Genomic DNA, 24121 nt, shown 5'->3' on the forward strand with positions numbered 1-24121 from the left:
TACGCAGCATGCCGGATATTGATGATCGAGTTTCTCGACTTGTCGCCGTGTCGAGGCGCTGGAAGGACGTTTCACAACCGCTGCGCCATCCCTCGAAAGAACTGAAACACCCGGGACGAACGAGACGTCGGAATTTGACGACGAGGACATCATCGGGAAGGTCATTCCAAGGCGGCCACATTCGAAGAGACTTGCGAAAAAGAGGAGAACAATACTGCCTCGTCTCCACCGCCGTACGACGATGAAACAATAGCAACACCATCGGCGGTCGATGCTCGTTGTTGAGAAGGACATCGTAGATGATGTGGCCGTCTGCCGCTGAGAAGGCCGTTGACTCTCTCTCGATGAAATCCTCGACCCGCTGGAACCTGGCCGAGATCGCGGCATCAAAGATGGACACAATCAATGAAGATCAAGAACAAGTTAAGGGTGTGTCTCCCAAACGATGCTCGTTGTCATGGCCACGGTTGAGAAGATCGTCGAATCCGTTCGTCGCTGGCCGTGGGACGTGGCCGACAATGATCGCAGCCAAGCATGACACAATTCCACCACAACAAGAACCATGTAAGGATGTGTCATGCGGTTGATGCTCGCCGCCGTCGTCCCTCAGATCGAGGGCCGGACACAATCCCACAACAAGAACGACCATGTAAGGATGTGTTCTGCAGCTGATGCTGTCGCCATCGTCCCCCGCGATCGAAGGAAGATCGTCGCGAAGACCCCGACCGAGCAACGAGAGAGATGATCAAGGTCAATCAAAAAAATTGGACCAGACGGCTTTCTGAAAGCTTTTTTATTCAAGAAGAAGAAATGGGTTGGCCTCGAGTCGTCTTAACAAATACTGAGCGAGGAGTTGATGAGGATCTTCCTCAACTGCGCTATGGATCGAGTAAGTGTAAAGTTTTTTTATGATATTGTTTAAAGGTTTTTATTATAGTGTTTAACAATTACCTAATAGTGTTTAATACCTTTTATGTTATCATTTAATTTGTCTACTTAACATTTAATTATATATAATATCATGTAACAATTGATAATATCATTTAAATATTTTTAATATGGTCTTATTATATATGTTATCGTTTAACCTCAAAGACTCGTCGTGTGGAAGAACGACACTGCTTTATACCACACACGACAAATTATACACGCTGCTGAGGGGAAGGAGATGGTCATCGATGATGTGATGGACGCTTTCAGATGCATAATACAAAAAGTCGCGAGCAAAGAGCCATATCCTTACAAGAAGCGCCTCCCATCACCGGACCCTGCATACTGCTTTATGTCCAAGCTTGCCGACGCACATGACACAATTATGGCTATGATCGGGGATGCTTTGCGCAAACTGCATGAAGTTCAAATTTCGTATGCTGTGCCACTTCCATGTCGTCGTCCTGGACAATGATAAACAAGAATACAGGCATTATTCTTCATGTCCGGGGTACGATAAGGACGCGTTGGACATGGTAAGTTCTTTAATTATGTCATATTAATATCTGTTTGGTATTTAAATCGCTATTCTAATCTCGACTTGCATATCTCGATAGCGGAATCTATTCGACAATTGTGTCGATATGGAGTTCGGCGAGTCGGCGACGGCAAAGTACCCACTCACGCAGCGACATAGAAACCCCACGCTTAAAAACAAGGAAGCGCCGATTGCTGCCCGTCACGCTAGCGCTTTTATCGAGCAATTACTTTGGGGTGAGAAGTTACGGCCACTGCAGACATGACGTCTCCTTACCTCAGATTACAGTATGTTACCCGCATACTTAAGGAGGGGAGGGTACGGGCGTCCATGATCAAAGGGGGTCGTCACAAGCGGGTTAAATTTTTATTTTTTTCAAGAACATGTCCTCAGTATATCCGAATGTCAATTTTATTTTTCGAATGTAAACTCGACAAATTCAATTCATTGTTTTCGTGTTCAAGAGCATGACTTGTATATGTTAATGTAAATTTTGTTTGTTTTGAATTAGTAAAGCGTGTTAAATTCCATTCGGCTTTCATTTCATTATTTAATTTACGCTCTAATTGTGTACATTTCACTTTTTATTGTTTAAATATACTATATATCGCTTTAAAACATCGCTTTTAAATATTTCAAAAATATGGTGTACCCGCTTTAAAAATAACACTGCCTCTGCTTAACTAAATGCATTCATTGTTTAAATAAATATGGGAAGTTGCCCATCAATAACTTGTATATCTCAATGTAAAGTTTGTTTGTTTTTCAATCGTAAGGCGAGTTAAATTTCATTCGCTTCATTTCATTGTTTAATTTACGTTGTAGTTGTGTACATTTCATTTCATTGTTTAAATATACCATATATCGCTTTAAACATCGATTGAAATATTTCAAATTACGATGTATCCGCCGAGGACCACCCGGCATGCTCTTTTTCCCAACCAAGCCTCGCTTGTATGGTATGTGGACACCATGTTCCCCGCAACATGTCCCTTCCGAATGTCGATGGCCTCGTACAAGGGACGGTCCCTTCGACTTCGAATCACTCGTCGCGCTAACCCATTTTTTTCGACGCTTTTGGATGTGACGTCGAACCCTATGCCACCACCGCAAGTGTGCGACGGGTTGATTGTCTTGATTCCGAAAAGTATTTTTTTGTTATACTCTTTTTGACGATGAAGGCGCAACGACAACCATCGGCAAAGATATTCCACGATCACCCGATGTTTTTTTCGCTCTTTTATGAAATTGAAGTCAAAATTCCTTTTGATTGCATGATTTCGAAGTACATCCCTGAAATGTTCGACACCGTCAAAACGTTGTCCAATATCCAACGACAAAGACTTTCGTAATGATCTGACGAGGAAGGAAGACATCCCACACCGTCAGGGTCACCATGGGGATGAATGGGAGCACTCGCAGAATCTGAATTCCTGCCAACACTTCAGTCAAATAAAAAGATCAATATGTTAAGCGGAGAATATAATGTTTAAGTGATAATGACAATATTTAAACGTTAAATTAAATACTTAAGCATTTAACTAATAACGTAAACGACTAGTACAATATGTTAAACAATGACGTGACATATTTACACAATAATGACCCCTGCATAACCGGAATAATTAAAAAGAAAAGGAACTTACAACGAGTAAACCTCGCTTTTCATTAGGATTCGGCAATGGCACATTTTTCTCGCTCTCGACGACAAGATCAACTACAGAGACATTTGAAGATGGAGTGGACGTGACACATCCACTGGAAGTCAACATCGCTTTTCTATCAGGGCAAACCGCTTTTATATCCATCCGGTGTGATGAACTTAACCCCGACAAGAGAAACTTTCGAGACCCCATCGCTCACATATCTCACCTAACACCAACTCCCAAGAAGTCCGAAAGAGTGAACATTAGCACCCTTCCCTCCCCGTTGAATCTAGCAATACCACAAAAACTCTCCATAATATATCGGTCGAAAACCAAATCGTATCAAAACCAAATGAAGTGAAGAACAAAAAAAGAAGACGAAGAAGAAGAAGTAGAAGATGTAAAGAACAAACAGCAGTCGAAAGGCAAACAAAAAAAGTGCATGCATTGTACGATAGAGGTTAGACTAGACGTGATGTGATTGGGCAGTATTTTTTTCCCTCCATCCCAAGGGCAAAAAGGGAAATATATGTCATCTGTCGCGAGGAAGACATATTATCATCGCTCGAATGAATGTTCTCAACTCAACATGAGTCTCCGTGTAAACGCTCAAGCTTTTTTTATGTTTAAACGGATACATATAGTGTTTAAAAATAATGGTTAACTGCTTTAACTAAAAGTCTATATCATGTAAATAATATGTTATTGTTTAAATCGAATGCTTTCATCGACATCGCGTTGAAGATGGGTACCTCCCGGGTCATCTGCTTTAAACATCTTTACGTATTTTTCTTAAACACCGTTGTCATTGTTTAAAAGAGTAACTAGAGTATTGTTTAACTTTTTTTCTATTGTTTACACCGTTGTCATTGTTTAAAGAGTAACTTTTTTTCTTAAACACTCGTTGTCATTGCTTTAAAACATATTTACGTATTTTTCTATTGTTTACAATGACGTTCTTTTGTTTCCCACATTGTTTGTTTTTTACTAGGTCTATGTTTAAATTTCGTAAGTTCACGATCAAATAAGCTTGTTTCGTTTTATTTATAAAAGATTTACAAGATTTACAACATTTACAACGTCCGCTCGGACTTTGGACACTCACGACTTGACCCTCGTATAACGAAACAAGTGTCCATGACATTCGAACGCTCACGACGGTTGCATAACATGCGCGATCAACTCGAACTCGCATAACGCATAACATTAAAAAAAGGTTAAACAACACATATTCATGAAAACGACTATTAATCAATGTGTCATGGTCGGACTTAAACGAAGATCCTGATAGTTAAACACGTAAGCGTAATAGTTGTACATCGACGTAATGTTCTTAAATGGTAGCAGAAAGTCTCAGTGATAAATATCAACCCCAGTCTTTAAAGGATGTTTCCGATCTCCTCCTCTGAGAATCCTCCGCAATCACGAAATACGTGAAAAATTTCTTTTTCTTACCCAAGTCGAAATGCTCGCTTAATTGCTTGCCCGTCATCCATCATGAAGAATCCTCCGCATTCGTGCAATTATGAGAGCATTTCGACTCAAGCGAAAAAGATAGTTTAACTTGTTGCGTGATTGCGGCTAAAACGATTCTCAAGATAAGGGAAAAAGGTTCACGAAAACATCCTTTCGAGATAGAGTGGTCATGTCCATGGGAAAAAGGAGGACGAGGAGGAGGAGGAGGATGATGAGGACGACGAGGAGTGGTCGTCCATGGGGAGGGTTCTTTTCCGGTTATTTATGGTGTGAATTCCACAGCGGTCGACTCTTCATATCCGAGAAAAAGTTAAACGCACGATGGCCGACATCGATCGATGAGAACGAACGGTGTTCGGAAAATTATGTTACCGTGCATAAATTTTTAATGCCGTCATTAATTCTATGCACGGGATACCATAACCTTGCACACCGCCACGCTGCAATCGCCAAAGAATTCGGATCAAAGCGAAAAGATCACCGCTTTTACTGCAGAGACTTTGAGAATTTACACGTTAATATGAATAGTTATACATGTAAAAGATAACGTTAAACGGAGATGGGAAGTATTACACGGATATGACAATTATTAAACATATTAGTAAAAATATTTAAACGTTAAACCAAGCGTAAAAGTCCCTTCAAAAGGTTGAACATGACGTGATTTTAGGCTTTCCTTTCCCACCATTTTCGAGCTAAAAATGGGATTTTACAACATGGACCCATTCAGTGAGCGGTAGAGGGTAAAAGGGAAGTTAAACACTAACGGAAGGGCTGTCCGGGGTGTGCAAAAGTAAGAGGGGGTTTTTGGGAAGTTTTGAAAATTACGAGGGGTGAACAGTAATTTTCCCTTTGATTTATAATACAATATAATATAATTTTTTAAAAATAATGTCATAAAAAATTTCTTTTTATTCACAATCTCAATTATTTCTATAAAATCCTATTTTAATAATTATAAATTATTTATTACAGCTTAATCTATTGGTATAAGGTCTTCTACTTAAGGATGGAATTCTGAATTTAAATCCTTTTAAAAAGGTGGCATACTAAGAAAGTCTAGGCGCGCACTTGTTTCATTGCTTGTCCATTTTATAAAATATATAAATATTTATAATATTTATTTATTTATTAATTATTAATTACTAAAAAAATTACTCAATGTCTACATTATATATATATATATAAAAAAAAACCAATTTTGGTTAAATAAAAAATATAGATATAATTATTGAGATCTCGGAAGAGGTTTCAAGGTCGGTTTCAATGGCGGAAAAGCCGCAGCCGGTGCGAGTGCTCTACTGCGGCGTGTGTGGCTTGCCGGCGGAGTACTGTGAATTCGGCCCCGATTTCGAGAAATGCAAGCCATGGCTTCGCGTCAACGCTGCTGACCTCTACCCCGATCTCCTCAATGGTATCTTTTCGCTATCTCTGCACAAACCCTAACAATTTGCTTATGCTGGTCTCCTCCTGATTTGGGGTTCAGAGGATAATCAGAAGGATGTGGATAAGGCGGCGGAGCAGCTGCAGTCGGTTGGGATATCCAGCTCTGGTGATGGCGGTGGCGCTTCCGCTGCTGCTGCTTCAGGTGCGTTGTTGTTCTCGTGGTTAGGGTTTTTCAAATTTTCAATATGTTTATTTAGAGATGAACTTTGTCAAGGTAGTGGTTGCAGTGATTAGATAAGGATTGTTGATGATTGCTCGTTGTGAAATTGCATTGCTTGTTGTAAAATCTAATTATTAGGTTTGTTTTGATTTGGTAGACAAGGATTGGGGTTGTTTGTGTTCGATCGATTGGGATGATCCTGATCTTATTGATTAAGGGTTGTCGTGCAGGTGGTACTCTCCTTGTTTTCATACATAAATAATGAATTAACATTAAGAGTATGTTCGATGATTATTGTGTAAAATGGTAATCGTTTGGTAAAAGTATGTTTTTTTCCTTTGGTGATAGAATTTGGTAGTGAATAGATACTATAAGGTTGTGAGGACGATTTGTGGCTGAGTTGGAAAATAATATCTGGTGCGTATTCAAATATACGATGTAAATCATGAATTGGTTCCCAACTCCATTGCAATGTTTTCTTGGTTTTTGGTTAGAATCAGAGCTCTTGCTGATATGGCTTAATACCATTTTATAGGCATAATTTTCTTGTTATTGTGAATTCTTAGCAAATATTTGGTAGAATAATGTTAAGTCAATTTTTATAGGCTTCTCTTTTTTGACCTAGCAAGTTGAGATTAGAGGGTTTTTTTGGGTAGCTAAATTCATTTTCTATCCAAGTTATGAAACTTGATCAGGATTTGTGGAGTGTGATCAGATGATTAATGAAACATGGTAGTCCATGGTTGCACACTTAGTGCTGGAACAATAGGAACTTTGTCATGGTACCAATTAATTTCATGGATAGCACTGAGAGCCTTTTGCAGAATGGATAGCACACCAAGTGTCCTTGCAAAAGTGGTTTCCAACCTCAATAACTACCGATGATCAGTCTAGGAGAGATAATCTTCAAATGGTTTTCAGTTTGATAATTTATCGCAAATTTTAGAATCACGCTTATTAATTTGGAAATGTAACTATCTGCATGGGTAGGAGGCTCTCTACTGTTTATATCCTGACATGCCATTAGATTTGTAATGTGGTGTGAGAATTTCGCATCATTCCCTAATTTCCATAAACGTAATTTTTAAGTTAATATAGATATTAGAATGCATATGCCTTTTCAATTAAAGCATGACCCTTTTTTTTTGTGATGTATCCATGACCTCTGTCAGCAGACTCATAAAATACAATGGGCACTGTTTTGATTGGCCTAATCCATCTTCACATAAATCATATCATCCACACAGTCATGCTAGGTTTGATGGATAATTTTTGGGCTTGAGGCATCTTTTTGCTTTTTCATTGCTTTAATACATTTCCATGTCTTTTCAATTGCAGGAGGCACATCTAAACCTGAAGAAGTAAAACGCCTTCCTGGTGGTAAGATAAAGAAGAAGGTAAAAACTGTACGCCCATCATTATAGCTCATTAACACGATCAAAGATGAAAGGGCTCTTTGTATTTGCCTCTGTAGCAAAATAAAATTGATTGATTGGTCCATTATATTAATCATCTCATAACCCACCAAATATGATCATGGTTTGGTAATTTTTAGTTTGTAAATGGTAGATAATCCAATGAGGTTAGTGCTATCTGAGGAGGCTATTTTCATGTTAACCAGAATCTCAGTCGTTGTGTATTACTTATTGCATGCTTGCAGTGGTTATTCTACAACATGAACTGAAAACCTTATCCTGCTCAACCACGATGTCAACTTAAGATGGTATGATTACCTGAGACGTTATAATATGCATCTTACTAGGATCCAATACATAACGCCAAATGTGGTCAGGGTTTGCTTTGTTGGTTATACTACCTCCCTAGTTTGGTCATTTTAAGTTAATGTCCCAACTCTGTAGCCTACATTCTGCCTTTGTTGGTTACTCTACCTCCCTTACTCTACCTCCCTAGTTTGGTTATTTCAAGTTAACGTCCCAACTTTGCAACTTACTTTCTGCCTTTTTCTGATACGTGATATTCATTTAACTGTTCTTTTTTTTTTCAGCTTGAATAAACAAATACTTTTGAACTTCCTATTTTATTTTCCCAGGAGAAGAAGAAGTTGTCGTTGAAAAGATTATTTTATTCTTTTACCTTTTTATTGCATATCAGCTTGAATAAACAAACACTTTTGAAGTGCTTATTTTACTTTTCACAGGAGAAACAAGAAGTTGTCATTGAAAAGATTGTCCGAAATAAACGAAAATGCGTCACTGTTGTGAAAGGCCTTGAACTTTTTGGTAAGTGGTTTTAGGAGAATTATAGCTACTCGTCCAAAGCAATTCAAATAATTGTATGTGCTGGACATCCATGGCTTGGTTATTCAGTGACCCTTTTTATACTATTTAGGTGTTAAATTAAGTGACGCATCAAAGAAGCTTGGGAAAAAGTTTGCTACTGGAGCATCTGTTGTTAAGGTGCGGTTGAAATCAGTTCCGAAGTTTGCATTCTCCCACATAGTCAATCAGCTTTTGTGACATCATGATCTGATTTATTTATTGATTTCAGGGCCCAACTGAGAAGGAGCAAATTGATGTCCAAGGAGACATAGCATATGATATTGTAGAGTTCCTCACAGAGACATGGCCTGATGTAAGTATTCTCAACTTTATGCTTTCTTCCTTGTCTTATGCATAACTATTGCTTGAAGTTAATTTGCTCGGTGAAATCAATAATAATAAAATCATTCACTAGAATTATAAGTTGATCTGAAGCTATTTGTATGGAACTATTACCTGGCTCTGACCACTGTCTATTGTAAATGCTATTATTTTAGTTTCTCAAAGAAAAAAAAAAAAAAAAAAAAAAAAAGAACACTAATATTATGATTGTCTTGAACTGAAACAATGTAGCAAGTCATGTTTATCACTTCCTTTCTGAATGCTGGTGTTCTTTTTATTGTGTTGCCCTCTTGGGACATATTTTTCACTAGTAATGGCATGGAATTGGGCCATCTGTGCTGAACAGTTCATACTAATTTATTGCCATGTCTACATTTTTCACAATTTTGGTTATGTTTAAATCCAAAACATTTTATGTTCAGTTCATGGCTCAAATTAATACTTAAACTTGTTGCTTCTTTTATATCAGGTGCCGGAGACTGCAATTTTCTTTATTGAAGATGGGAAGAAGGTTGCTGCCGCTTGACCGCTCGTCATGAAAATTATATGGTAACAAAATAATTTGTTGAGTAATTGGGGCTCATGGGAGAGCTCACAAGTAATAGATGTGTTTTCTACTGCCCTCAATGATTTACGGATCGTATTTATGCACAACCTGTTTATCAATGAATCATTTGGGGGCTGTACAATGAATCATTTTGTAGTTTCTTTTCTGTTAACTTTAGTAATATGTTGCCTGTTATATGACTTTTACATGTTCCTTGTTATCATTTTGTGCAAGTTTCAGATGTGGAAGGACCCAAGCTCATGGAGATGGTTAATCTTCCCTCTTAAATTTTTCCAGTTTTTTGTTCCACTAAGATATCTTTATCATTATGGTGGGTTATGTAAAGGTTGGTCTTTTCTTATCTAAAAACTTATTTTGCAGGCTTCGCTTGATACTGAATTTGGAAATCTTGAAAATAATTCAGTTATGGATAATTTAAAAAAAAATTAAGAAAAAGAGCTCTCTGATCATTTCAAGGTAGAAGATTGCTGAAACCTACAAAGAAAAAACATTATAGGGCTTGTGTTTCTGTTGAAATTTCTTATTCCAAAACCTTTGTCTAAATAGTATTTCCAAAATACAGAACCAAAACTGAAAGCTGTTTCTGACAATTGAAACTAAAAATTGAATTAGAATATTGTATGACTTATACTAACAACGCCTTTTTATTTACAAAGACAAGGATAAATGTGATTCACGAATCATTTAATTCACATCTCTAAGAAATAAAATCATTTTAAAACCAAGTACACCAAATAAAATAATGAAAAGAACTTCCTTAAACCGACAGCAAAGCAGAGATTTAACAGAAACTATTGAGCTTTCAGAATCAAAATCCAAACTTATCTCCCAATGCAGCGAGAAGGTCTTCAGTTTACCACAGTCACACTTGAACAAGTCTTCAATTCAACCAACATTGCACATATCTCTAATAATATGATTTAATTATTTGCTGCCATCTGGTTTAACAAGATCCTCGACGGAGCTTCTATATTTGTTAATTAAATCCCTGCCAGATATTTGGTAATTGAGAGAATAGAATCAAAATTTAAGAATGTTGCAACTGTACCCACCACAAAATTCACAATGCTGACCTCCTTTGATTCAGTTGCTGAGCAGTTTCCTCGAGTTTCCGCTTCTGTCCCTCAACAGTCTGGTGTTCAGTAGCACCAAAACATGACAAATAAGAAGTTTCAAGTATTAGCATAGAAAAGATTAAGATGCTTTTCCATAATTCCATGGATTCCCCAGAAAAAACCTCATGATTGCTTTTATACCTCTGAAAGCATAAGACTCTTACAGATATACCCTTGTTGATGCATAAAAATGCAGACGTTAAGAATAGCATCTATTTCGTGCAGCAAAAATCTTGATTTTCAAGTTGTATGCAGATAATTAACCATTTTGTTGGGGTATGTATATGTATGTAATAATGAGATTTTTCAGTCACGTCTATGCAAAAAAAAGGGTAGATTGATTAAATGTTGATCAATAAGTAGCCCTGGACCAATAATTGTTGTAACACCTCATATAAAATTAGAAAATCTAGAATGAAGATAATAAACCAACTGCTGAAACTCTTCCGGGTTGGGGCTAATTTGAATACCTAGACAAGATGCATAATGGTTTCAGAAGCAATCATGTGTATTTGGTGTACCAGCAAAAATAGGAATCGAATATAATTCTTATGCACCAAAACACAAAAAGATCAGAGATCATGAACAGTGACAAGGTAGAGCTGCAATTTATCAATAAGATGAAGTAATGAGTAAGTCTATGATGTAGAACATGTGATGATTATGAAGAAGTGATTTACCAACAAGTTTTATGATAGAACTCGTCACTGAAAGTCCAGAAGCCAAAGAGTCAAGTCAGCGTTCATATATATACACATACACCTTTCAAGATAGAGTTTATTGAAGTCATTCCTTTAAGGTAGATTTCAACTGTAAGTCACTGTATACTGAATGCATACAACTAAGAAAGGATTGATTCACTTACAATCCCCTTAGCGCTGATGGATCCAGCAATAGAGTTCAGCAGCTGTTGGCACTTCTCAAAATGGTTGGTTAGCTCGTTGACCTATATGAACATAAAATCAAAATGAATGATAGGTTTAACGTGGCACAAGCTGAACTTCAGAGACAAAATGCAGAACTGGAGATTCACTTATGCAATATCATGATTAAAGCCATCAACACTTGTACTTATATTCATATGATTACCATATACAATTCATCATACTTTCTAAAGAGATTCGGAAAAATTATAGATTATACTTCTAGAATCCATTGTTTGGTTTCAATCCTCATCAGTGAGAAAGCCCCTTTACTCTTGTTTGTCAACTTTGTCTAGTCCTTCCATGTGTACTTATTTCCTTTATCAAGCACTTCTACATTTAAAATTTCTTACAAAATCATATAGATTATTGAATACATTTATATGTTCAGCATGATTCATGAAATCACACACACAGACACACACATGAGAAAGAGAGATTCTGACCAGAGCTTCAGAATGTTGATCACGAGTTCCACTATCAATTGCCTCTGCTAAACTCTCCACCAACTGAGATAAATTAGCTAATCAGCAACATCATAAATGGAATTAAAAAGAAAATCTTGCAAAAACACACCCACAATTAATTTAATTTTGACCATAAGTATTTTTTTTTTTTTACCCAGACTACTGATGGCAAAAAATGTGAAAAAATTAGAGGATCGTTTGGCATTGTTGCCAATTTGTAATTTTTATTGCCAATTTCATATTTTGGAAACAAAATAGATGAAAGCATATTTTGCAAGCTGGACACCCTTCTTTTTTTCAGAGATCCGGCGGCCAATCTCATTCCTCCATTGTCAAGGGTTTAGAGCTCGTTTTCCAGCGCCGACAATATCCCCAAGAGGTGAGATCTCACCTTCATCTTCATGATTTTTGATCCATTTTAATTTGATCTCACTTATTATTTGGGGAAATCAAAATCCTAATCCCACCTTCCTTTCTCATAAATATCCAGCGGCCAATCTCATGCCCATTATCAAGGGTTTAGAACTCACTCTCCAGCCCCACCGATCTTCCTGAGAGATGAGAACTCGTCTGAATTGCCTGATATTGTGTTTTCGATGATAGAGTTTTGTTGTGGGACTTGAGATTTGTGTTGAGGATGGTTTTTGCATGAATACAACCTTTAATTTTCACGTTGGGTTTTTCATCTTGCTTATATACTACCTTTGTTTTGGAGTGTTTAGTGTTGTTATCTATGATAATTCATGCCTTTTTTAGTTAGGCCCTAACAAAAAAGGGCATAGAAGTATATGTAGCGAGTTTTTAGTTTATCCTAGATTTTCTTTAAGTCTTTGCATGCATCATCTAATGTAGATCATCAAATATTATCAACATGAATAAATTTTCTATTTTTAAATGATACAACTTATATTAGATATATTTGACCCATACATATAGTACTAGTTGCATATTAATAATTTTATTTACTTATACCATTAAGTAAACTAATCTTAAAAAATGATCTTTTATAAATATATATATATACTAAATACAAATTTGAGAAAATGGTTAAAAAACAGTTACAATAATTTTGTGCTAACTAAACATATGTTTTGTATTTTAGTTTTTCAAATCGCGCAACTACTTGCATATCTAATGTTTTCGAAAAGTTGACAACATAACAACAAAACAGAAGCGAAACAAAAACAAGAAAATAAAAACAATACCAAACAATGCCAAATATTGTGGGAAATTTTTGCTCTAACTTAACTGTCATCTATACTTTTGCTTGCCATAACAAGTCCAATCACACTGATGATAAACAAAGATTACTCATGGTTCAAACAACTACTCACAAACATCATAACTACATCAATCATGCAAAAAAGTACTAAAGGAAACATGGCCGGGTATTTGATGTTTCAATGATGAAGAATTAGTATAGTGATTCCAAAAGTAATTTTTGATACTTAGCTTCTAGTAATGAGAATTCTGACAAGAAATCAGCACCTTTTGATAAAAATCAATATTTTTACCTAATTGAGAAATCGCTAAATAGCTTAATAAGAAGTCAATTAACTGATATCGCCCACAACACGCTAAGAAAAAGAGAAAATCTTTAATTAGAATTAACAAGATGGACTCAACCAGACGAATTACTGACCTAAAATCCGGAATTTAAAAAGACTTAAAGAGGCAACTGAAAATTTGATTTTTAATTCTATCAATCAACCAACAAAGAGAACAAAACCTTCTTCATACTTTCCTATTTCTAATTTTCCGTCTATCAAGAAAAACCCTAAAACAAAAAACTAGGGTTTGATGTCAAAGTGCATACATGGAGGAGATGGAAGTGAGACGCCAGGGATGGGTGGTGATGGTGTTGTTGCTGCTGCTGCTGCTGCTGCTGCTGCTGTTGCTGTTGGAGTGCGAGGAGGTCTTGCGACAGCGGCATCGGCGGCGGAACCATCATCCAACTACCTCCGCCCAACTGGTGCTCCATGCTCTCTCTCTCTCTCTCTCTCTCTCTCTCTCTCTCTCTCGTCTCGATCTGGGCAATGGAGGCTCTGGCTGTAACGGTGGCCTTGTATTTGTCTCGAGATCAACACTCATTTATCGGGTTCTGAACCCGTGAACCCGAATCCGGTAAATTCACAATCCAATTAATAAGAGTTATAGGAAAAAAAAAACTTCTAATTTAATTAGAATTTTGACATATTCACCTAGTTTTTTTTTTCTCTTGGTTTATCAATCTAATTTCTTTTAATTAAATTTAACAACTACTACTTGGTCTCGTGTTGAACGTTATAAGAACACTGAATAAGCAGATTAATCCCTAAAAGATCGTTAAACCATCATAATTGACTAAATTAAAAAATCCTTCAAGGGTCATTAAGTCATCGTAACTGGTGCATCTGTTTGTCTTTTGACACTTTTTGTAAAACAATACTTAATGCTTTTATCACTATATATAAGTATGAGAACGCACCATCTATGCATGGGCGTAGATTCAAAATATGTAAATTTGTTATCAACCATTGGATAGAAATCCAATAGTCTTTATCAAATTTTTTATTTCTATCACTATATTTATAAAAAAAAATACTACTCTAAAAAAATAAGATACATAGTAATTAAATATGTATAATAATTCAATTAATTATAGCCATTCAATTATATTCCCACTAAATCTATAGTTAAACTAAAATAAATCCAAAGCATAACATACCACCTGTCTGGTTAGTGGTACAAGCACCAGCATTCTCTCCATGGGGATGTTCCTATCAAAGTCCCCAAAGAAGCAACTTTGTACTGGTCAACAATAAGCAGGTATGGGCTTCTTACTATCTTTATTTTATGAATGTACAACTTAATTTTGATATGCTTTTAATTCAGGCTTCACTAAATTACTGCAAATATACCCATAACAACATCTCCATATTAAATAAATCCGAAATACATTGAAGAAAACAATTTAAGTCTTCAAACTATTACAAGAACATGCCTTCAATCCAAAAGAAACACAATACAAAACCAAGCATTTTTACACAACTAATTGTCCCACAGTTTACAATGTTTGAAAAAGAAAAGATGGGCAAATTAAATCTTAATTGTAAAAAAAAAAAAAAAATTATGGGGATGATTTCCTTCTAAATTTGATGATCCCCCAGAAAAGGCTTTCAAAAATGCAACTTTGTTTACTCCACAAACCAGCACGCAGCGTATACAACAATGTTTGATTATTTTAGGTACATAAACCTTCAGCTGCAACAGTAAGTAGGCACGCATAGAGGGGCATCTCAGTAAATTTCTGAATCACTAGAATTGGCTACAATTAAAAAAACCATGGCCACAACAATGGAGCTATGAGAGATGTGAGGACGGAGATTTGTCTGTCTAACTGCTTCTACTCATTTAGGGTTTATACTGCCTCAATGGGCTCGATTGCTCGGATTCGTTTTCCGATGAAGTGATGTTTGATGAGGCATCGGATGTTGTAGAATTATGAACGCCGTTTCTGAAACTTTTGGCAGCAAGTTCGGGATTCCGGTGTGGTTCTGGGGCTGCAGGACGCTGGCCTTCGTCAGCTAACTTCTTGAGAAGGTTCATTACTGTGGGAAGGAACTTTGTTGACAGGGCAAGGATCCCGGGGAGCTGCCAGGAAATAAAAATAAACACTTTTTGTTTAGGGATAGATATGCATGAAGACAATGAAAAGAGAAGGTTCGACACATAATGTGCTTTGAATTTAGACAAAGTGAACACTCACAGCTCCATTCCGAAATTCACCAGGAATGTCAAGTTGAATCCAGAGAGCTTTGCCCACTAGGAAGGCGACAAATATAATAGCAAAGTAAAAAGGGTTCCTGCAAAATTAGCATAATAATTTGTCAAGTAAAAGTTAACAGCAGTCTGAATCCATTAGCACGACCAAACTACCTCAAAAGAGTCATAAACTCATTGAATCCCAAGATAACAATGGCAAGGATTGCCCATGGCGGGGGTAGCCAGTTGTTGTTTCTCTTATTAGCTTCCTGAAAACAAATATTAACATGAGGTATTAAGGAAAGGACACACAAATGAAGTCATGTTATTATGATATTGGTATTCAAAGTTAGTAAAATAACAGGTGTTAAAAAATGAAAGATGAGATCATGCCTGAGCAGCAATAGCCTGGGTGACTGTGTACTCAGTTTCAGCTTTGAACTGCCTCCATAAAGACTTGCACTGAACAGGTGTAATCAAGGTTTTCTTTGGGGAAACCTGTTTAAGAAGGAATAAATTCATATTAATCACAACAAAAAAGAACAAGGTGATTTCAAAGGAAAAAAAGCGCCATCCTTAAGGATCAGATCTTTCTTCTTTCCAAGTTGTAACAATTGAAAGCAACCTCAACCATGTATATGAGTAATGACATGTCCTAAGGACGAGCTCATGGTACAAAACCTTCATCAGTTAAAATCAACTGGAGATCTCTAATTGGAGGTTTGAAGAATTGAATAATAAAATCTTACAGGAAGATGCTTCCGATTTTAAAAAAGCTAAAAAAAACTGAATATTTGTTAGCATGATTTCGTGTTAACTTTGGTTATTCTAAAAATTAAAAGAGAGCTGAATGAGGAGAAACTTGATGGCATGAAGGGAACATGATAGATCCGAAATACAAAAAGATGAACCCATCAACCTAGCTTTTACAAGGTGCATAACTGTTTACAACCTATGTACTAGCATTGACTAACAACACTTTCCATGTAAAGAAACATTATCAGAATCATAACACAGAAACAGACCCTCTAAACAATCTTAAATAACATAAAGCGTACCTCCTCCCAGGAGCTTGATGCCAGTGGATCAAATGATTGTATACTTCTATTTGTAGCATTAGGATTAGGATTATCAGCCAGAGCAAGTGAAAGAGTTTTCTCGATGTTATCTTTATCATCATCCAGACGGATTGCAGCCATCACAGACATCAGCTTCAAAGACTGAACACAAGTGCAAATACAAAATATGACCTTGAAAAACAGAAGAAACAAACTAGAGAATATTAAGCAATAGCTCATCACATACAGCAGCGCGAGCAGTCTTTGTGATTGCTCTTATGTCTTCCTTCCCTGTCCATAATCTAGGCATGGAGTCAGAATCACGGCTGAACAACGTAGAGAACCTACCAAAAAAGGTCCATATAAGTTTGCTTCTAGCAGGAAAACCACCATCTTATGCTAACACAAAAAAAAAACAAAAACAAAAAAAACAAAAACAAAAACAAAAGAAACAAAAAAAAAAGGCAGTACCTGTCCTTCATGCGGATCAAGGCCCTTCCAGCTTCTTCTCTTGACTTAGATTCAACGACATTTTTAGCATATTCCTCCAGTTTTGCAAGCATTTTTTCAACTGTTACCTGGTCTAGCTCAAATGCAGCAAGGGCAGAAGCAAATCCAGAGATAGCTGACTTAGTTTCTTTCTGAAGAAGTCTTCTAATGGCTGGCCAGGTATCATCACTAGCTGCATCTAGGAGAGCTTCCACAGGTTCTGCAAGTGCTTTACTAAGTTGTCCCTGCAAGATCATCACAATCCTAAATCCCATTGCCTGTGTCCAATAAATATTTTCTCTAATATCACTTCAAAGAAGAAATGTCGCACCTCGAACTGTGCACTGAGCTCAGACAGTTTAGCAGCACGAACTGAGGCTACATGTGCATCAATGTCACGTTGAAGCTTGTCCCGAATCTTGGTGGGGTCCCATTTTGCTTGTTCAACAACAGCATCTTTATAGAAATAAACGATTACAAATTAACTGGACTTTTGATGACTCATAAGAGATAAGGAAAAAAAAAGGCTGATTCTTCAAAGTCTTAATAAAAGAATGAGAATAACTGCAAAATTATTTCCATCAGAACTGAAATTCCACTAGCAATAAATAATATATGTCAATAGCAGACTGGGGCTAGAATTCTCTCCTGTAAATTTCTTTTGGTATGTTACAAAAATAACTTTTTCATTGTCCATGCACCACTAGGTGTCAATTTCCCTAGTGTAAAAAACAACAATATTTCTTTTCATGGATATAATTTTGAAAGTACCTTACTAACTTTCAGTAATGTTCTCTTCAAAACTCTGCAACTATTAATGTGCAAAAGCATTTTGTGACCATATAATGATGAGACAGTGCGTCAAAAAACCACATCGCAGCTAAGTTTACAAGCTTCATCATGCAGACTGAAAGACTGCATTGTAGGTTAAAAGACTTGAGCAAGAACTAAGTATTGACCAAAAATCCATAAAAGGAGACTCAGTCACTTGCAAAAGAATATTTAAAATCAATAGAGTGGTAAATAAATACAAATGATCAACCAAAGACAAGTAAAATCCTGAAGGAATAAGGTAAACTTGCCCTAGTCAAACAACAAAACAGCATGGTCAAGAGCTTCTATTAAGTCATAGTTGAGCCATATAAAATGTGAGAGAGAAAAAAAAAACCTACAGGAGAACCATACATGCATGGAAAGGAAAACAATCGAGTGCAGAAATAAATCAGGCACAGAACAGTAGAAAAATCAGTTAATTCAAAGGAAATAAAACATAGAAAATTGATTTATCATTTTTGGCTTTAAGGCCATACCTTCACAGCCTTCATCAAATTTTGACATAAATAACTCAGTGTGATCACACGCAGCAACAGCAAATCCTTCACCACTTTCCAAAGCCTTATCTAAAGCTTCTTTGAAGTCATCCAGAGTTTTAGACCGTAAATGCCCCAGCATTGATTGGTAAGCAGGATGTACCAGCTATAGTTTGAACAAGAATTAATTGCAAAATATAGGCAACAAAGACTTAAATTTGAAGTTTCATGACAGAGATCATTCATGTATAATGTCAGAATGCTTAAATTTTACTGCAAAATCATATCCTCAGATGGATTGAGCCAACAAACCTTTTTCTATAGAGGCCAATTAAGGAAAATCACAAAAACCTTCCCAAACATTGTAACAGCATTCGTTCAAATGGGATTTAAGATTAAAATGAGATGTATCACTACCATAAAAATCACAGAAATACTAGGCTAAGGTCCTTGAAGCTAGTTAAATGGTTAGGCTGTAGATTATGCTTACCTAGGCCAGCATCGATAATTAGGCTATAAGGTTGTTAATCAAGCAGAGTTTGATATCAAGAATAAGGAATGGGAGGTCTGGGGAAAACTTGACCAATTGGATAAAATCCCCAAAAAATAAAATAAAATAAAATAAAACAAGTGAATTGCATCAACAGCCAATGTCAAAATCAAGTTACCTGCAATAGTTTTGATTCAAGCTGCTGCCTCTTTGCATTCCTTACACCTTCATCAAAATAAATAACTTCCATATCATACCTGCAATATGTCAGAAACAAAGTATTAGAATTTAATGATAAAGATGATATTACAAAGGCTGGAAATATTGCTGACAGAATAACCTTCCTAATTTCCAATCAAAATTGAAATTGAGCCAAGAGTTTCAAAGAGATAATGCATTTCAAAGGGAATGCTAACTGATGCATTCGCTCTTTCTTCCATTGTCTGACTACCCACAAATCTTGTTCAATAAATAATCACTTTTTTTCCTATAAAAATAATGACGCAACTTTTGTACATTATGCCATGATTAATACGTGCATGAGTTCTATATGGCCTACCATCCTAGAGATACCACTCTCATAAAAGCCAATTAAGAGAACTGAGCAGATCATAAGAACCACATACACATCCTTTTCTTAGAGACTGATATATCTCATGCTTTAATTCATATTTACAAGCTATAACTAAAGCTAAATAATAAGCAAAGCTAACTTGTGAAGAATGCCCACCCAGATAAACATTTTTCCAGAATTGAGCTAAGCTTCTTCCCAAATCCTGGTACTATGCCATTTTCTACTGCCTCTGCAAGTTGTTGCCATTCCTGTAACCATTAACAATGAACTTCAATTTACCATCTCCAATAATATGCTAATTTGAACAGAATTTAACCATACATCAATTACCTCATCAGCAGATAGACAAACAAATTTTTCATTGGCAATTTCCTCACAACGTACAGTGGCTACCATAACCTGACAATCAGAAGAGGCAACTTATCTCTCATCCCTAAAGAACATCCTTTTGGACATGTGCACACAATATAATCACCTTGTGAGCAGGGAGGTCAAGATCCTTATTCTCCTTTATAACCTTCCAAATTTCTTCAGCACTGAGAGCAAATGCTGAAGCAGCAACAACGCCCCGACGATCTCCAGCAAGTCCTCCGGGAGCAATAGAATGAAAAAATCTTTGCCTTAAACTTGCCACCTTTATGAAAATTAAGTAATTATAAGCAATTGACATATGGGAGTAAGATAATACTCAAACGAGCACAGTCAAATGCACTTGAAGAAAAACAACATAGATTAGAAACTGATCACTCCTAACTCCATTTTAATTTGCAACAGTGGTGATTGTGTAAAACAAATAGAAACTGGCTCAAAAAGTTGGAAAACAACATTAAAATATTGGAAAGATACTGTATGCAACAGTGCTTAATGTTGTCAGGAATATATTGCCTCTGAGAAACACTACATGAATCACTCTCTGACTAGATCAATCTCACTCCCAAATGCACCCATAGACAATAGGTTGTGAATTGTTCTCCGCCTGCAATCCCCTTTGCCACAGAGATCATTTCCCCCAACAGTGTTATATTTACATCTTACTAAGTGAACAAGATCACACCGAATAGATATTTAAATTTGTAGATATCATTTTTCCCCATATATCATCAAAAGACTCAAAACTAGGATTTCTATCAAGCTTTACTTTGACATATAATTTTATGGAGATTTTCTAGCCACCCAAATAGAAGTTACCATATGCAGTAACCAACTACTGACTCCAAAATAAACCATCCAAAATGAACACCAGACAATGAAACATGATAATTACTCAAGTAACTTCTATTTTAAACAATGCCACACCTGCTCTTTAAATTGCTCTTCTTTCTCTTCGTAACTAGAAAGAGCAACAACATCTACCTGAGAAATTGATTTAAAAACAAGAGTGAGATATCAAAGAAGAAAGAAAGAGAAAGCAATAGTAAACATGGCAAACTAGTTAAGAGCTGCTTACATTAAAAAATTCACTCAATGGAGTTTCCGTATGTAGTTGTGGTTTAGGGACTGAATCCCATATCTGTCAATAAATCATGAAAAAAGGGCATGAAAAACATGGAAACAACATAAACATACCATCCAAAAAGAGAGCATTTAACAAAAGTAACCTTCTGAATATCTTCCCTCAAAACAGGTTCCAAATTTTCAAGAGGTGTCTGCTCACATATATAACCAATATTAGAACAAAACAATGGACATAACTGAGAAAAAGACAAATAAGATAACAATCAATAAGAAGGAGCTTGACGGGCGCACCCTTGTTTTATCCCGGATTACAAACAATAGAGTCGTTTTACGGGGGCTAAACAGTCGCATCATAACCTGTTACCAGAAAAGCAAGTCAATACATAAAAAACACTAGAGCTCATCAAAATAGACATATTAGAGTACACACAGAATTCAAATTTACCTGGAACACTGTCTTCAGAAGAGGCTTGTTTGCAGCCTGTTCTCGGCCAATATCATGACACCACCTATAGTTTGAAAAATGAAAGATAATTTCTCAAAAAAAAAGGAAAGAAATAAAGAAGAAAGAAAGAGGGAGAATAGATAGATAGATAAGAAAGAAATGGTAGGCAAAAAGAACCACTGGACTTACATATTAATCAGCACTATATCTGAAACTGCTAGGGCAAAAAGGGCACTCTGTTTCTCAAACGCAGTATCATCCTGAAATTAAGACAAGTATAAAAATGGAAAGGTGAAAATTTGAATGTGTTGCCATGGGGAAAGGCAATGTTGCTTATCCTAAGTAATTATCTTTGCACAAACACCAAAAGAAACTATCAAGTCATTTCCAAACTTTGTTTCCCAATCAACCAGTAAACACATTTAAAGTAAAAATATATGAAAGAAACTAGCACCTCTCCTCTCTCTCTTCCATCAGTACCCTCTAAATCCATAACAATAGTACAAGGGTCAATTTCATTGCATTTCGCCATCCAGATGCCTTTCGTAGTTTGAGACCTAAATAATAATGCAAGCATTGGACATGGAAATTTTACATATTAGCCAATATCAGTTAAATGAACTAAGGGACACAAGTGATAATCCGATAACTAACCTGCCCTTGAAAGCGTCCATCTCTCTAAAGTTGGTACGAAATAGATTATTTAAAAGGGTGCTTTTTCCTGAAAAAAGTTAAAAAGAAGCTGTGATAGTTTACTAGAATATGGCACAATGAGTGGCATTGAAGTATAAAATAAAAAATCTGAATTTTGCATTGATAACCGACAAGCATTTCAATATAGTGATTGGTTTATAAAACTACTTTATATTCACATAAACGAATTATTTCTATCTTCAATATCTGCAGAACAATTAGTCCATCCGGCAATGTCCAATCTCACACATTGAGCAACCTGCAGAGTCAGGAAGCCTATCTCAAAAGTATAATTCAACTCACTTGGTTCCTTAACTAGCACAACAATAATATCATTTAAGTTCCATCAATCAAAATCATTTCTACATTCAGGCCAATCTTATAAGTTAATTCTAATTAATCAAAGAATGTTCAAGCTGTCATTCATCTCTGAAAATCAGGTCAATACAAATAGGGGTGTGTGCTTTCTGTTATACCTTCAAGCTCAATTAGACAATTCACAATATCACTCTCTACAATTCAGCTTAGTATTACTCAAGGAACCTTGCATAACAAATAAGTAAGAGAACAATAAAAAGAAAAGTGCATAGGCTGCAAGATGCTCCAACAGACCACATTACAAAAGACAATGATGATGACAACATATGCGAAGCAATGTCCTGGAAGAAATTAGAAAAAAAAAATCAAAAATAGATGATTAAAAAAGACAATACGGCATACCACTACTTTGTGGACCCATGATAGACACTACAGCATATGATAGTCCACATTCAGCTAATCTTACTGCCTTCACAAACTCGGCAAGGCCAGATTTATTAAATCCACCATCTCCGTCGATCAGTTGGAGAGAGCAACACTCATCAGCCATTTCTGAAAAAAAAATATGAAATGCTCATGACAGTTAAATGACATAGCACAAGGATAGGTCCCTATCTGTGCAGAGACAAGAGTGTGTGAACATTGTTCATCCAATTCAGATAATATCAAATGTAAACAAAAAGTGGTAGGTGGATAACCCTGGCCCTAGAACACAGACCTATATGCTGATTCTACTATTTGATATCTTCAGAACAGAGAAAAATTAATAAGGAACTTTGCATGAAGTCAACTTAAGTTGAAAATATTATTTCTTAAGTTAAAACATCAAAGTCCCTTTTCTAATAAGAAAGGACAAGCAAGCCAATCAAAGGAATGATTCGATGATTGAAGAAAGAAACAAAATCATCTCTGGTTAAACAAAATAGTTCTTCACGATATTCACTCGTTATGCCAAGCTTACTTGAAGCCATACTAGATGAAATTTATTGTCAATTTCATTCGCTACTACTTATGCATCAATTAGAAGAGTAAATTGATCAATGATTTCCCTTAAAACCCCAATCAATAACCAAAATTTCACAAATTTCACACTCAGCGATCTAAAACCATTTAAGAACAATCCATCAGAGCAATCAAAATCAACCAAAAAGAAAAATTCAATAATATTGAACATAGACGCAGATCCAGACGAAGCTTAACACAAGCCTCAAGATCGGCCATCAAAAAGCGTTACAAAATCTGCTTTTAAAGCCAATAGAACACCAAATCATTAAAACACTACAGCAATAACTCAATGAAACAAATCCCCTTAATCATCCCACAAGAACAAGCATTCAGTGAAACAGATCGGAAACCCTAGATCGTCATAAATGAAACCACATCGGATCGTCATCCAAAGCTAGAGATCAAGCATCAAAACCACACCAAAAAAATAATAATAATAATAATAATAATAAATACCCATCAAGAGGATCGCAAACAAGAAGTAACACGCACCAGCGATGAAGATGAAGATGAAGATGAAGAGAAAGGCTTGAAGGGATTCAAAGGAGCGGAGATCGTCGTGAGAAGGAGAAGAATGGCAGCAAGGAGCGATCGAGCATCGCGATCAAACCCCAAGCTTCGCTTTTTAAAAGATTAGTACCAAAACAACG

The 24121-nt window shown here is 36.2% G+C and overlaps 3 protein-coding genes across 3 annotated transcripts; 1 reads left to right on the plus strand and 2 right to left on the minus strand.

The window, feature by feature from the left end:
* Positions 1–5819: 5819 nt before the first annotated feature.
* On the plus strand, positions 5820–9603 carry LOC120257915 (translation machinery-associated protein 22). The gene is made up of 7 exons (XM_039265214.1): positions 5820–6004; positions 6077–6178; positions 7535–7593; positions 8355–8436; positions 8546–8613; positions 8705–8788; positions 9287–9603. Exons 1-7 carry the CDS (start codon positions 5857–5859, stop codon positions 9341–9343), a joined length of 600 nt encoding a protein of 199 aa, XP_039121148.1. The 5' UTR covers positions 5820–5856; the 3' UTR covers positions 9344–9603.
* Positions 9604–10010: 407 nt separating this feature from the next.
* LOC120257881 (mediator of RNA polymerase II transcription subunit 9) lies at positions 10011–13925 on the minus strand. The gene is made up of 5 exons (XM_039265172.1): positions 13707–13925; positions 11870–11932; positions 11366–11446; positions 10459–10517; positions 10011–10373 (listed from the first exon to the last, which is right to left on the minus strand). Exons 1-5 carry the CDS (start codon positions 13869–13871, stop codon positions 10310–10312), a joined length of 432 nt encoding a protein of 143 aa, XP_039121106.1. The 5' UTR covers positions 13872–13925; the 3' UTR covers positions 10011–10309.
* An 884-nt stretch (positions 13926–14809) lies between these two features.
* LOC120258462 (protein ROOT HAIR DEFECTIVE 3) lies at positions 14810–24121 on the minus strand. Its single transcript, XM_039265882.1, has 23 exons — positions 23964–24121; positions 22869–23018; positions 22110–22176; positions 21910–22012; positions 21645–21715; positions 21456–21519; positions 21302–21367; positions 21154–21201; positions 21003–21065; positions 20852–20908; positions 20031–20189; positions 19886–19954; positions 19712–19803; positions 19160–19238; positions 18492–18657; positions 17513–17637; positions 17164–17426; positions 16940–17036; positions 16693–16854; positions 16028–16132; positions 15809–15903; positions 15639–15735; positions 14810–15523 (listed from the first exon to the last, which is right to left on the minus strand). The coding sequence occupies exons 2-23, from the start codon at positions 23014–23016 to the stop codon at positions 15284–15286; spliced, it is 2436 nt and encodes an 811-aa protein (XP_039121816.1). The 5' UTR covers positions 23017–23018; positions 23964–24121; the 3' UTR covers positions 14810–15283.

Source organism: Dioscorea cayenensis, chromosome 4 (genome assembly GCF_009730915.1).
Source record: "Dioscorea cayenensis subsp. rotundata cultivar TDr96_F1 chromosome 4, TDr96_F1_v2_PseudoChromosome.rev07_lg8_w22 25.fasta, whole genome shotgun sequence".
NCBI classification, from domain to species: domain Eukaryota; kingdom Viridiplantae; phylum Streptophyta; class Magnoliopsida; order Dioscoreales; family Dioscoreaceae; genus Dioscorea; species Dioscorea cayenensis.